The following is a 15,973-nucleotide window of genomic DNA, read 5'->3' on the forward strand; positions in this document are numbered from 1 at the left end:
TAACCAAATTCAATCAGTTGAAGATGTGGCTGTAGAACTTAGGAAACAAAAAAATGATAATACAATCCCATCTGCAAATAAACTGATACAAAATGGGAATTTAAAACATTGAAAAAAGGACTTTTAATATGTTGGGGTAGAGTATACATTAAGTATTCTGATTTTCAAATATCCCCTAAATTATCCCACAAAAAGTCACAGTGAAAACTGTGCTACTATTGTGATGGTATTATTTATAAACTAACACATATTGTGTGTCCTACAGTTTGGCACAGTTTGATGAGCAATTAATTATTGCTGGCTGATGTTAACACCAAGCCCCTCATAGCAAATATCTGAATTGCATATGCGGATTGGGTAGGAGTCAGTTATGAGAAACCACACAGTCACAACGTTTGTCTTGCTGGGGCTGACGGATGACCCCCAGCTGCAGGCTGTGACTTTCATCTTTCTGTTTCTCACCTACGTGTTGAGTGTAACTGGCAACCTGACCATCATCTTCCTCACCTCCATACATTCACACCTGAAAACGGCCATGTACTTTTTCCTACAAAACTTCTCCTTCCTAGAAATCTCATTTACAACGGCTTGTATTCCCAGATACTTGTACAACATATCAACCGGTGACAGAACAATCACATACAACAACTGTGTCATTCAAATGTTTTTTATCGATCTCCTTGGTGTCACAGAATTTTTCCTCCTGGCCATCATGTCCTACGACCGCTATGTGGCCATCTGCAAGCCCCTGCATTACGTGACCATCATGAGCAGCCAGGTCTGCAGGAGACTCGTCCTCTGCTGCTGGGTAGCCGGCTTCTTGGTCATCCTCCCACCCCTGAGCTTGGGCTTACGTCTAAAGTTCTGTGACTCTAACATCGTTGACCATTTCATCTGCGATGTGTCTCCCCTCCTGAAGATCACATGCACAGATACACGGTTGATAGAGCAGATGGTCATGGTCACTGCTGTGCTGACCTTCATCATGACCCTGGTCTGTGTGGGTCTATCCTACATATACATCATCAAGACCATTCTACGATTCCCCTCAGCCCAGCAAAGGAAGAAGGCCTTTTCCACCTGCTCCTCCCACATGATTGTGGTCTCCATCACCTACGGCAGCTGCATCTTCATCTATGTGAAGCCCTCAGCAAAGCAGTCAGTGGCCACTAACAAGGGTGTGATTGTGCTCACCACCTCCATCGCACCTATGCTGAACCCCTTCATCTACACCCTGAGGAACAAGCAAGTGAAACAAGCCTTCAATGACTCAGTCAAAAGAATTGCTTTGTTCTTAAAGAAGTAAGAGAATATACAGGCACAATTGTTTTTTCCCAACATTTTCCATCCACAGTTGGTTGAATCCAAAACTCTGGAACCCATGGATGTAGTAGGATGACTTCCTTTGTTATATATTGTAAACCAAGGAAGAAGAATGGCTTTGAGACACTGGCTTGGTCTGAAAGGTAAGATTTAAATCCTGAAGTCATAATGTTGTTGTTGGTGTTTATCTTTACACTATAGCAACAACAAACAGAGCAGTTACTCTTCAGAAAATCACTAGAGCCCTATTGTTTTGCATTCTACAAAAATAATTTTAAAAATTGGCACACCCTCAGATCCCAAAATGGTGGACACTGGATTACATGTATACATTGTGCAAGGTTCAGTCAGGAGTGTATATTTAGACTTTCAACCATTTATCATTTCATTATAGTGAAAACATCCAAAATTCTAACTTCTAGTTTTCTTATATAGAAATATATACTAAATTAACCCTATATGTTGTCATCATGTAAAAGTACATATATGGCATGCCATTTAACATAAGCATTCATAGAAATAAATAATTTAAATATTTGTTGTATTGAAAACAGTTTATATTCAATATCATTCTTCTAAAATGAAAACATATCTTATCATAAACAATGAGGGGCCAAAATTTTAAACAAAAAATAAATGAGGTCAATACATTAAGTACATTCTGTTTAGGAAGTAATTAAAATTGAAATTGCCTATGAAATCCAATACAGAACTGAATATGTGAATATAACAAATGTTGAGGTTCCTAAGAAAGGCCAATGGAATCAGGGAAATGAGCTTAAGAAGCCACTGGCCACGAGCAATGACCTTCAGTGGAAGCAGAACTCTGTCAAGTATAGGACCCCGAAGTCACAGATGTCCCTTCCATCCAGGCTTGGTGACATGCTCCATTCCATCAGCTGCTTAAGGTTAGTCCATGACCAGGATGGTTACAAAACAAAGAAGGTATTTTCTGAGGTGTAAAAACTTACACTTCTTTGTTGTATATAACTCCAAAAGGGGAAGAGAGTAGCCTGGGACACTGTTGGTGGAAACACACATTGGTACAGACTTTATGGAAAGCAGTGTGGGGACCAGCACTGTTGTGTAGCAGGTAAAGCCACCAACTGCAGTGCATAGCATCCCATATGGGCACTGGTTGAGTCCCTGTATCTTATCAGGAGCACTACATGTGCTAATATGTGAAATGCTTAGAAAAGTACTCACTCAAGATTTTTTTTTAATTTTTAAATAATCAAGATAGGCATGAACTAAAAGAGAAAGTCTTCCAAACTTCGTATGACTCCAGGAATAAGTTAATAGACACTAAAAGGCCTGTTCTCCCCTTCATTGTTGGATTGGGGATTATTATCATCCCCCAAAGATGGGGCAGTTGTCCAACATGTTGGAGAGAGCAATGGTGAAACTGATAGGAACCAGGATCCGAGGAGCTGGTTTTCCTAGATTCAAGAGGAGAACAACAGGCAGGCACTGTGGCCCAGTAGGTTAATGCTAAGCCTGCAGTGCTGGCATCCTATATGGTTGCTAGTTCTAGTCTTGGCTGCTCCACTTCTGATCCAGCTCTCTGCTATGGCCTGCGAAAGCAGCAGAAGATGGCACAAGTTCTTGAGCCCCTGCACCCATGTAGGAGACCTGGAAGAAGCTCCTGGCTCCTGGCTTCAGATGGGCTCAGCTCCGGCTGTTGTAGCCATTTGAGGAGTGAACTAGTGAATAGAAGACAGACCTCTCTCTCCCTCCCACTCCTTCACTCTCTCTCTCGCTCTCGCTCTCTCTCTCTGCCTCTGCCTCTCTCTCTCGCTCTGCCTCTGCCTCTCTGTAACTCTGCCTTTCAAATAAACTTAAAATCTTAAAAAAATTAAAATAAAACAATGTGGTGGTTCCTAAAAGCAATTAAAAATAGAATCCTAAGGGCCAGTACTGTGGCAGAGCAGGCTAAGCCACTTCTAGCAACAGTGGCATGCCATATCGGAGTGCCTGTTCAAGTCCCAGCTGTTCTGCTCAGATCCATCTTCCTACTGATGCACCTAGGAAGGCACTGGGTAATGGAACAAGTACTTTGGCCCCCGCCACCCACATGAGAGAACAAGGTGGAGTTCCTGGCTCCTGTCTGCAACCTGGCTCTGGTCGGGCTGTTGTGGTCATCCAGGAGCTCTTTCTGTCTCTCCCTCTCTGTCAATCTGCCTTCCAAGTAAATAATAAAAATACAACTTCCAAAAAATCTTAAGTGTAACTACTAGTTAATATTATTTTGAAGCTGCTGGCTTACTCTATCATTTTCCAACAAAGTCTATGTTTTCATTTGAACATCATTAATTTTTATTTTTCACAGGAGTTTTATCCTAAATGATTATTGTAATTTCTTACATAAATGTTTGTAGTGATTTCTACACTACACTGATGATGGCCATCCATGCCACAGATGCATTCCCTTATCCATTTGAACAAGATGAATTATTTAGTAATTAAAATATCAAATAGTTCAATTTATTTTTTATTTTTTTATTTTTTTTTATTTTTTTTATTTTTTTTTAACTTTTATTTAATGAATATACGTTTCCAAAGTACGAATAATGGATTACTATGGCTTCCCCCCCATACCGTCCCTCCCACCCACAACCCTCCCCTTTCCCACTCCCTCTCCCCTTCCATTCACATCAAGATTCATTTTCGATTATCTTAATATACAGAAGATCAGCTTAGTATACATTAAGTAAGGATTTCAACAGTTTGCTCCCACACAGAAACATAAAGTGAAAAATAATAGATGATTTTTTTTAATGATGATGAAATCAGATCAGACCTATTGTCATGTTTAATCCCAGTGAGAGTCAAGTTGGGAGTTGATAGTTTCTTTTCTTTTCTTTTCTTTTTTTTTCTTTTTCTTTTTTTTTTTTTTTTTTACAGAGGATCAGTTTAGTATGCTTTAAGTAAAGATTTCAACAGTTTGCACCCCCATAGAAACACAAAGTGAAATATATTATTTGAGTACTTGTTATAGCATTAAATCTCAATGCACAGCACATTAAGGACAGAGATCCTACATGAGGAGTAAGTGCACAGTGATTCCTGTTGTTGACTTTACCAATTGACACTCCTGTCTATGGCATCAGTAATCTCCCTATGCTCCAGTCATGAGTTTCCAAGGCTATGGAAGCCCCTTGAGTTCTCCGACTCTTATCTTGTTTAGACAAGGTCATAGTCAAAGTGGAGGTTCTCTCCTCCCTTCAGAGAAAGGTACCTCCTTCTTTGAAGACCTGTTCTTTCCACTGAGATCTCACTCACAGAGATCTTTTGCCAGAGTGTCTTGGCTTTCCATGCCTGAAATACTCTCATGGGCTTTTCAGCCAGATCTGAATGCCTTTAGGGCTGATTCTGAGGCCAGAGTGCTATTTAGGGCATCTGCCATTCTATGAGTCTGCTGAGTATCTCACTTCCCATGTTGGATCACTCTCCCCTTTATTTATTCTATCGGTTAGTGTTAGCAGGTACTAGACTTGCTTATGTGCTCCCTTTGACTCTTAGTCCTTTCATTATGATCAATTGCGAACTGAAATTGATCACTTGGACTAGTGAGATGGCATTGGTACATGCCACCTTGATGGGATTAAATTGGAGTCCCCTGGTATGTTTCTAACTCTACCATTTGGGGCAAGTCAGCTTGAGCATGTCCCAAATTATATATCTCTTCCCTCTCTTATTCCTACTCTTATGTTTAACAGGGATCACATTTCAGTTAAATTTCAACACTTAAGAATAACTGTGTATTAATTACAGAATTAAATCAGTCATATTAAGTAGAACAGACAAAAAAACTACTAAGAGGGATAATGTATTAAGTTGTTCATTAACAGTCAGGGCTGTGCTGATATTTTTTTTTTTTATTTTTGACAGGCAGAGGGGACAGTGAGAGAGAGAGAGACAGAGAGAAAGGTCTTCCTTTGCCATTGGTTCACCCTCCAATGGCCGCCGCAGCCGGCACGCAGTGGCCGGCACATCGCGCTGATCCGAAGCCAGGAGCCAGGTGCTTCTCCTGGTCTCCCATGTGGTACAGGGCCCAAGGACTTGGGCCATCCTCCACTGCACTCCTGGGCCATAGCCGAGGGCTGGCCTGGAAGAGGGGCAACCGGGACAGAATCCAGCGCCCTGACCAGGACTAGAACCCGGTGTGCCGGCACTGCAAGGTGGAGGATTAGCCTATTGAGCCGCGGCACCGGCCTCACATAGTTCAATTTAGATTGATCACTCTGGCTTTATTTGATCAGTGAGCTAATTGAAAGGTTGCCATCTACCCAGTGAATTTTAAACGAGACCGCACTGTGACCCAGCAGATTAAGTCACAGCCTGCAGCACTGGCATCCCATATGGGCACTGGTTTGAGTCTTGGATTTTCCACTTCCAATCCAGCTCCTGCTAATGCACCTGGGAGATCACTGAAGATGACCCAAGACCCTGGACTCCTGCCTCCCACCCAGGAGACGCAGATCAATTTCCTGGCTCCTGGCTTTTTCCCGGCCCAGCCCCTGATGTCCTGGCAATTTGGAGAGTGAATCAGCAAACTGAAGATCTCTCTCTCTCTCTCTCTCTCTCTCTCTCTCTCTCTCATTTTCACTCTTGGTAACTCTACCTCTCAAATAAATGAATAAACTTTTAAAAGCAAATAAATAAATAATAAAAACAAGGAAAAAAAGAAAAGCATGGGAAAGTCAGCAAAGTGTAGATTTAAAAAAAAAAGAGAGAGAGAGACAGCACTGACACACTATAAGCAAAGGAGAAAACAATATTGTGGAATTGAAAATCTAGCCATCTTGAATGGGAAAGAAATAAGGGCCTCTTGTTAAGGCTAGTCTTGATGTCAGGCCAGTGGTGGGGCTGACCTTGTTCTTCCCATGTGTGCCCCCTTAAATCTACCTGATGACACATTGAACAAATCACAATTTTATATGTAATTTTATATATATGTATATAATTACACAGAAAAAAATACCCTTTTTGATAATTCAAAAATGCATTGGTCAATTGAAGAGGTTCATTTACTGCCTCCATTGAAAAATAAAAATTCCATCAGATAAAATATTTATAGCTAGAATAGTAACTATTGCAAACTCTGTAAGCTGTTCCCAACTACTCAACCAGACTCAGGGAAAAATAAACTCTACCTACCAGCTGCTATACTTTTTGACTATGTCTAACTAAGACAGTGTTAGACATGTGCAGTATGCTGAACAACACCTCCCAGAAATATCCTGAGCCCTGAAATCTATGCATATTCATGTGCTACCTCACTGGGGAAAAGAAGCATGGCAAGTCTGATAAATTCATGGTTCTGAAAATGAGAAGACGATCATGGATTATTCAGGGGAGCTCATGTAGTCATATGGTACTACTGAGAGGAGGCAAGAGAATCAAAACAATAGTACATAGTCCGGGGAGGGCGGCGGCACTGTGGCACAGTAGGTTAATCCTCCACCTGCAGTGTCAACATCCCGTATGGACACTGGTTCTAGTCCCGGTTGCTCCACTTCCAATCCACTTCCCTGTAATGCATCTGGAAAGCAGTGGAAGATAGCCCAAGTGCTTGGGCCACCGCGCCCGCATGGGAGACCCAGAAGAAGCTCCTGGCTCCTGGCTTCGGATCAGTTCAGCTCCGGCCATTGCGGCCATCTGGGCAGAGAACCAGCAGATGGGAGACCTCTCTCTCTGTCTATCCCTCTCACTTTCTGTAACTCTACCTCTCAAATAAATAAAATCCTTTTTTAAAAAAAAGTATATAATGGGGCTGATAGAAGGAATTCATACAGACCATAGATGCTAAAAGACAAAAAAGGAAAGAAAAAGCAGTTTCACTCTTGTCAACAACTTCATTTTAGATTTCTGATATTCAGGGTTCAAAGAGGAAAATTTTGTGATGTTTCAGACACTATCTTTGTGAATATTGGCTGCAGCATGATGGGAACCTAAACATGAAGAGAAAGAAGCATTTCTGCCAAAATTTTTGTGAAAACAGGTACATGCTGAATTCAAGTATAATACCTGATGTGAATACCCCAGTGCTACAACACCTCAGAGCAAACCCCTTCAATGCTTTCCACACAATTACCATTTTTAGAATCTATGTAATCAGACCCATGACAAAAATCTTCAGTACATTTTATAGGAGTAGTTTGAATGGTACATAAAAATGTTATTGAACTAGGGACAGTGTGTGGCATAGCAGATCAAGCCACTGTTGGTGAACACGGGATGTAGTCCTGACTGCTCTTCTCCTGACTCAGCTCCCCGATATTGTGTCTGAGAAGACAAAAAAAGGCAGCCCAAATATCTGAGCCTCTGATACCCACATGAAAGACCCCAACAGAGCTCCAGACTCCTGGCTCCAGCCTGGCCCAGTCCCAGCCCCAGGCATTGCTACTATTTTGGTTTTTTTTGTTTGTTTAAAGATTTATTTATTTATTTGAAATTCAGATTTACCCAGAAAGAGGAGACACAGACAGAGAGAGGTCTTCCATCTGCTGATTCACTCCCCAACTGGCTGCAACAGCCGGAGCTGCGCCAATCGAAAGCCTGGGCCAGGAGCCAGGAGCTTCCTCCAGTTCTCCCACGCAGGTGCAGGGGCCCAAGTCCTTGGGCCATCTTCTACTGCTTTCCCAGGCCACAGCAGGAGCTGGATCGGAAGTGGAGCAGCCAGGACTCGAACCGGTGCCCATATGGGATGCCAGCACTGCATGCATAGGCCCCACCCTCTATGACACAACGCCAGCCCCCATTGCTACTATTTTGGAAGTGAACTACTGAAAGGAAGATATCTCTGTCAATGTCTATCACTGTCTTTCAAATAAATAAAATAAATAAAGTTGTACTTACAAAACTTGTATACCTTAAATGAAAGGTTTCTTTGGTGAAAAAAAGTCATTGTTAGTATCTGACTACACATACAGTAAGACTTAAATAGACACAATGGTTGTTCCTACTATAAAAATATTCCCAGCAGAAGTTTACTTTTTCTTAGAGTTAATGCTAAATTTCTGATGATGTGATTATGATAAGATACAAGTCACAAAGAGACTAGAATGACTAAATGGCATTGTAGTAATTCCTTAATCATTCAAGAATGGTTCCTGAAAACAATGTCACTGCAAATCCCAGCTAATATTCATGTTCATGAGAAGCATTGACAGTCATTGTAGACCTGTGCCTTAGTTATTGCAGAGGTCATTTATTTGACATTGGTTGGTTCACAGTAGTATAGACTCACATTACATATCCTGTGCTTTCTCCCATTTGTGGGAGCTTATGCTTTGCTTCCTAACAATGTTCTATCAGTTGAAATTCCTGAAATCAGAATTCCATTCCCCAAACTATCTATTGCATCATACTCAATTGTCCAAATATATCAAACAGAAGCAATTGAGAAAGATCATATTTATACTCTGCTCAAAAACACATATTTCAATACATTTCAATCAAGAAACAGTGAAACGTGACCCACATACCCTACTCTAAATCACTATCATTACTCCAGACCCACATGTTTAAAGGTTAAATGTTCATTTTTTCAATGCAATGATTTGGAGATAATTCCAGCAAAAGGCCTAGAAAGAATTTCCACCTGCCTGTCTAGCTTCCATTCTGAAACGTCCTTACTCACCATGGAAAAAATATCAAGGTTTCATGAGATTGGAACACTCAGGATTTCTGCTCAATCTGAGTGAAGAAAACACGAAAAGCACAAAGAAAAAAGAAAATAAATGTTTAGTTGGATTTCGTCAAAATTAAAACTTTCATCTTCAAATGACACCATTACAAAAGCAAGAAGAAAATCAAAAAACAGCAGACACACTTGCAATGATAATCTCTGTTAAGAAATCTGTACTCAAAATACGTAAGAACTCTAACAATTAAACACTAGAAAGAACTAAACTTTAGATATGCAACATATTTGAATAGACATTTCTATAAAGAAGATTTAGAAATATCCAATTTGGTGCTGGCGCTGTGGTGCAGTGGGTTAAAGCCCTGGGCTACAGTCCTAGCCAACCCATCTGGGTGCCGGTTCAAATCCTGGCTGCTCCACTTTCGATCCCACTCCCTGCTAATGTGCCTGGAAAAGCAGAGGAAGATGGCCCATGCCCCTGGGCCCGTGCACCCACGTGGGAGACCCAGAAGAAGCTCCTGGCTCCTGGCTTCAGATCGTCTGAGCTCTAGCCTTGCGGCCATTTGGGGAGTGAACCAGCGAATCGAAGACTTTCTCTATGTATCTCTGTCTCTCTCTGTCTCTCTCTCTCTCTCTCTCTCCCTGTCTCTGTAACTCTGTCTTTCAAATAAACAAATAAACAAAATAAATCTTTAAAAAAACAATAAAAATATCATACATGAAAAGATATCCACATAATTAGTGGCTAGGGAAATGCAAATCAAATCCACATTGAGATACCACTGCACAATGATTAAATGACCAAAAGTAAAAAAACACAGACCAAACAAATGCTTGCAAATATGCAAAAAAGAAATTGAAGCATTCTATGATTGCTAATGGGACTAGCAACATCATTCTCACAACATCGTACAAAAACGTGGCATAAAATTTGTAGTTCCTCAAAAAGTAAATATGAAGCAACCACTGACCTAGCAATTCTAACCCCTAGTATATACCTTATTTAAAATATATGCAGGGAGAAAAATGCAAGCCCAAATATTAATAGCAACATTATTCATAAACAAAAAAAGTAGCTACAAGCCAAACTGTCCAACCAAGGAAGAAAAAATAAAGTGTAACATATCCATACAATTAAATAGTATTTGGTACTAAAAAGAATGAAACACCATCATGCTACAACATGAGTGAAGCTTAAAAACATCATAAAAGACCACATATTCTATTATTTCACTTAAGGACAAAGTCAAAGAATTGGTGATGGTGATTCTCTAGAGTCGAAATAGAAATTGCTGCTTGCCGGCAGCTGAGAAAATGCAGGAATGACAGTAACTGCTAATTGTGGGGATTTTTTCTAAGTGGTGGAAGGTTTCTAAAACTAGTGTTGAGAATTGCAAAATGCTGTAAATAAATAAATGAGTACTAAACCCCACCAAATTGTATAAGTTTTGTAAATATTTACTTTATTTTTTTGAAAGTCAGTGTTACAGAGTGGGGAGAGACAGACACAAAGACAGAGAGAGAGAGAGAGAGAGAGAGAGCGCTCGCGAGAGTACTTCCACATGCTGGTTCACTTCCCCAGTGGCTGCAATGGCCAGGGATGGTCCAGGCTGCACCCAGCAAGCAGAACTATTCTGGGTCTCTCACGCAGGTTATAGGGGACAAAGCCCTTTTGCGGTCTTACGATTCTTTTCCCAGGCACATTGAGATGGATGGGAAGTGGAACAACAAGGACACAGACAGGTGCCCACTGGGATGCCAGCACTGCAGGCAGCAGATTTACCCATTTTGCCACAGCATCAGCTCCAAATTGTATACTTTAAAAGGCTAAATTTTATGACAGCTTCCATTTGGAAATATAGGTTTTATTGTATTTCAGCCTTAAAATGTAGCAATTTTAATACGTTGCCACATCCACTTCATGTGTAGACATTATGTATGAACTATTTTTCTTGAAAATAGGATTTGTTATTAAAATGAACAATTGCTGTGTATAGCAATTTCAAATCCTTATGCTAAAGGATGGAGGCCAGGCTCTAAAGCCTACATATAAATGATCCCTTTCATATAAGACTCCAGAAACGTATCAGCTGTTCATTAACTGAAACTATGATGACAAAAAGATCACTTGTGGCCTGGAGCTTGAGGCGTGACAAGACTCAGTGATAAGAAGGGACACGAAGAAAGAGCAGGTGGGGTGATAGAATGTTCTGTCTTCATTGTGGAGCAGGTTACAAAGGGGTAGGGGTTTGCCAGTTTTCTCAAATGTGCAGTAACATGGGTACGCACAATCTGTATGAGTTATTACTAAAACAATCTGCAACCTAGGCTTACCTCAGAGCAGCTCTTGATAATAAAGTGACATGCCAGCTTTAAAAAGTAAAAAACAAAAAGATGCTCATTGATGACAAGAATGCATCTACAAAGGCACTCTTACCTGCCTGGCTTGAAGAGAAGTTTTAATTACTTTACATTATATGATTAAGGCAGTTCTAAAAATGGATCTGATTCAGTGAAGAAATTTTACTTGTAGCAAGTATTCTGATAAACTACCAAAAACAATTGGACAAGGATTATTTTATAGAAAAATTTGCTATAATGAGAAAAGGTGGGAAGTACTTAAAATTATTAACTAGGGACTAAATAAATAAGGTGTGTCAACATACGACTTCATTTGTAAACACATTGAAACAGTAGAAAGTACCTAAATTTACAATCAAGTTTGGTTAAAACAATGTGCTGAAGCTTAATCAAAATTTAATGATACCTGCCAAAGCTAAAATACATACATATTATAAATGTAAAAGCATGTGCCAAGTAGTCTGCCTCCATATATGTGATTTTGTTAATTTTATATTTATATATTTATAAATATTACATGTGATATAGATAGGTATTTTTACAGGAGAAAAATAATGCTCCATAACAAGCGTTTCCTATCTTTTTAAAATTCACTTTCCTTATTCTTTTGCTGCATTATTTCTCTGTTCATCTTTATTATATCAAATGTCTCAGAAATGTGTATTTTCTCTGTATGTGCTGTTAATTGCCCTGTATGGTAGAAATCAACAGAAATTGCCCAACGTGTGGTACTTAATTAGATTCTGATAATTGCTACCAATGTCTTCTAAATGATTCGAATGCTTTCTCCTGTCTCTGAAGGGTGTGTCCTCAGGATTAATATGCTAGGTTTGATACAGGGACTATCTCAAAGTCAATTCCACTGATCATTCATTAGTCACTTTCAAACCTAGATCACCAAAGACTCTTGTTATTACTTGTACAGAAGTGGGAAATAAAACAAACTTCAAGCTTGAAACCGAAAACGATCTCTGTGTAAAGATGGCTCAGAATACAGACGCTTGCCAAGCTCCGAGGCACTCTTCTGTACTGGTGTTTCTTTCTGGCAATGGACAGCAGAAGAAACTAGGTCTGGGCTTATGACAGCACATCTGGTGCACGAAGTTTCTACCTGAGGGCAGAAACCCCAGTCTCTGGACAGCAACCATGGCACGCATCCAGGTGGTAGTCTCCAACATTCCTTCCATTTCCACACAGGTAAGAATGAGCGTTTCTGAACAGCTCACAGAGTGAGGCTAACGTTAACTGCCAGAAGTGTAAGTATAATAAATTCTGGAATTTCAATTGTATACTCTTTGATGACATTAGGTCCTATTTGCCTCTTAGGCAATGGATTTTTCCTGATTGTATGAAACCAACCGAAGTGAGTTTTCACAAGGATATTAAAGAAATGCCAATTTTAGAGAATATTATCTTGAATAGTTTGTGTTAATTGATGTGATAATTTTCATACTACAGTAAGCAGGAAAGCAAGCAAAACTTGAGGAGCTTGATGAAGCCATAACAACATCTCAACCCCCCCCCCCCCCGCAAAAATGACATCTTATACAACATTGCATCATCTCATTGGAAATTAAATTTTTTAATATTTTAATTCAAATATAAGCAGTCATCATAATACTCAGCTCAGTTCATTACTAAACTATCAGAATTCTCGTGGAAGTACAGAGTTCTTTATTAAGATTTATTGATTGATTCAAAGTCAGAGTTACAGAGAGAGAGGAAGAGAGGTCTTCCATACACTGGTTCACTCCCCAAATGACCTCAAGGCCAGGGATGGACCACACCAAACCCAGGAACCAAGAGCTTCATCCAGGTCACCCATGTGGCTGCAGGGGCCCAAGCACTTGGGCCATCTTCCACTGCTTTTCCCACCCACTTCAATAGCAGGGACTTACATCAGAATTGCAGCAGCCAGGACTCCAACCAACGACTGTACAGGATGCCAGCCTTGTGGGTGGTGGCTTTATCTGCTATGCCACCGTGCTGGCCACAAGAAGTACAGCTTTAATGATTCTGTATCTGAATGCTCTTCAGTGAGTAGGGCTGAAGTACTTACCACAGAGTAGCAATGGTCTCTCTCTACTCGTGGAGAAAAGCAGATTAGGGAGGGGAGCTGGGTGCAGAAATGCATGCTCTGCTCTCAAGGTGACCTGGTGGAAGTACAGGTGGGCACTTACATGCCATGGGGGTGTCCTAGTCCTCAGTTAACCATGAACAAGTCCTTGTACCTCCTGTGTGACAGTGACCCTAACTCCTGGGCTTATCTCTGCAACTTAGACACATGGTTAGAGCGGGCAAGGACCCCGCTCAAGAGGGAAGGAATGTCCTAAAGCAACATCAGGACACTGAAGCCCTTCACATGACACAAATATTGAAGCCTCCAGGAAATCCTGCATGGAACTTACTCTTGGAAAGTACTGATTCAATTTATTAACATTTTGAGAAGCTACCGTAGCGTTTCATGAGTGTTAATGGAGAAGCAGAAGCTATAGAAAATAGCACCACAAATATAGAACTGCAAAGCCCCTGGTTTCTGATTTCGATCCTCTGGGGAGAGAGGCACCAGTGTAGGAAACCAGTGTCAGTGACCACGCTCTCATTCGTCCTTGAGCAGTTCAGACAGCAGAAGGCAACTGTTTTCAGGAGTGAAGATAACGGCAGTGAGCAGAGGATGCTTCTTCATGAACAAACCCTCCCGCTGGCAATACAAACAAACCCCCAAAACAAAACAAACAGTAAAAAGTTACTATATAGCGAATTAAGTAACAAATGTGAAATGCCAGCAATGCTTAGATTTATCCCAAGCAAAAAATAATTTCATGTGGAATTTTTGACTTCAAATTGTTATTAAATCTTGGGGCATGGAGATAGATATCTGGCAGTGTGAAGCATGTACACACTGTTCTAGTTGATTAGCAAAACTTTGATCTGAAAAAAATAAGTATGTTCTCAGAGTAATGTTAAAATGGAAATAAGAATTGGTTGCTCTAAGTGGCCCCTTACCAAATACTAGTGCTTTCTGTGTTCCAGAACAGAAAGAACTGGCCTTAAAGTACATAGAAAAGAGTTATCAGAGGAAAACTGAGACCAGAGAGCTCACTCATGAGAAATGATTCACTCAAAACCTGGCTAAGCCTATTTTTGGGTGATAACAAATGTGGGGAAACAAAAAGGGTAGTGAGATCATGTCTGTGTTTCTGGTATATGAGTGTACTTCAAAAGGTTCATGAAAATAAAATTCAAAATAAATTTGGATTGGTGCAAAAAGTTTTTAAATGCATCCTTTTTCATAATATACATTGCCATGAACTTTTGAAACATCCCACATATTGGGTCACATTCTGAAGAACAATATTGTGGAATTTAAGTAATTAGAAGTACAAGACAATACCTACTGAGGCTAGGTTTGTTAAGTTATGTAATCAAAGAGAGGAGCCTGAAAAATATAAACGTAATAGCCGGCGCCGTGGCTCAATAGGCTAATCCTCCACCTTGCGGCACCGGCACACCGGGTTCTAGTCCCGGTTGGGGCGCCGGATTCTGTCCCGGTTGCCCCTCTTCCAGGCCAGCTCTCTGCTATGGCCAGGGAGTGCAGTGGAGGATGGCCCAGGTGCTTGGGCCCTGCACCCCATGGGAGACCAGGAAAAGCACCTGGCTCCTGGCTCCTGCCAGGATCAGCGCGGTGCGCCGGCTGCAGCGGCGGCCATTGGAGGGTGAACCAACGGCAAAGGAAGACCTTTCTCTCTCTGTCTCTCTCTCTCACTGTCCACTCTGCCTGTCAAAAAAAAAAAAATATATATATATATATATATAAACGTAATAGAAACCAGTAGGAAAAGAAATACCCAGAGATTAAAACACAAAGGTAAGATGAAAAATGTGTGTGACGCCCAGATAAAAGATGTTATGAATCAAGTTAAAAGTAAACACTGCACAAAGAATTCTTAGTATACACCCAAAAAAAGGAAATTTTTAAAAAGTTTTATTAAAGGAGCTGTTTGGTCAATTTTAGCAAATATTGTTTCATTAAAAGGATGTGTGGGAGGCCAGCTCCATGGCTCAATAGGATATTCCTCCACCTGTGGCACCAGCACACAGGGTTTTAGTCCCGGATGGGGCGCCGGATTCTGTCCCGGTTGCCCCTCTTCCTGTCCGGCTCTCTGCTGTGGCCCGGGAGGGAAGTGGAGGATGGCCCAAGTCCTTGGGTCCTGCACCCCATGGGAGACCAGGAGAAGCATCTGGCTCCTGGCTTTGGATCAGCACAGTTCGTCGACGACAGCACGCCGGCCCCAGCGGCCATTGGAGGATGAAACAACGGTAAAGGAAGACCTTTCTCTCTCTCTCTCTCTCTCACTGTCCGCTCTGCCTGTCCAAAAAAAAAAGGGGGGGAAATTATAATAGAAAAAAGAACGAATGGATGGAGACAAAAACAGATGAAAATCATTGGGGGTTGAAGTATTGAAATACTACATACATGTTTACTAGTTACTACAAGCTCAGTACCCTTCTAAAATGTTTAGAATATACAGATAGGTATATACATATGCATAAGCAGAACTTGATTTTTTCAGAAGTAGCATATAAAGGATACTGGAGTGTTTTCCTGTTTTTAGCTGACAAAACTGAATCTCAGTG

General features: G+C 40.8%; 1 protein-coding gene across 2 annotated transcripts; it reads left to right on the forward strand.

Annotated features, from left to right (window-relative positions):
- Positions 1 to 370: 370 nt before the first annotated feature.
- On the forward strand, positions 371 to 8,163 carry LOC100344217 (olfactory receptor 6C2-like). Of its 2 annotated transcripts, XM_070052354.1 has the most exons (2): positions 371 to 1,282; positions 8,146 to 8,163. In XM_070052354.1, exons 1-2 carry the CDS (start codon positions 371 to 373, stop codon positions 8,161 to 8,163), a joined length of 930 nt encoding a protein of 309 aa, XP_069908455.1. The 2 variants fall into 2 exon arrangements, with proteins under 2 accessions (XP_069908455.1, XP_008254816.4); XM_008256594.4 differs by lacking the exon at positions 8,146 to 8,163 and having other exon boundaries at positions 371 to 1,306.
- The last annotated feature ends 7,810 nt before the right edge of the window (positions 8,164 to 15,973 follow it).

Source organism: Oryctolagus cuniculus, chromosome 11, assembly GCF_964237555.1.
Source record: "Oryctolagus cuniculus chromosome 11, mOryCun1.1, whole genome shotgun sequence".
NCBI lineage: Eukaryota > Metazoa > Chordata > Mammalia > Lagomorpha > Leporidae > Oryctolagus > Oryctolagus cuniculus.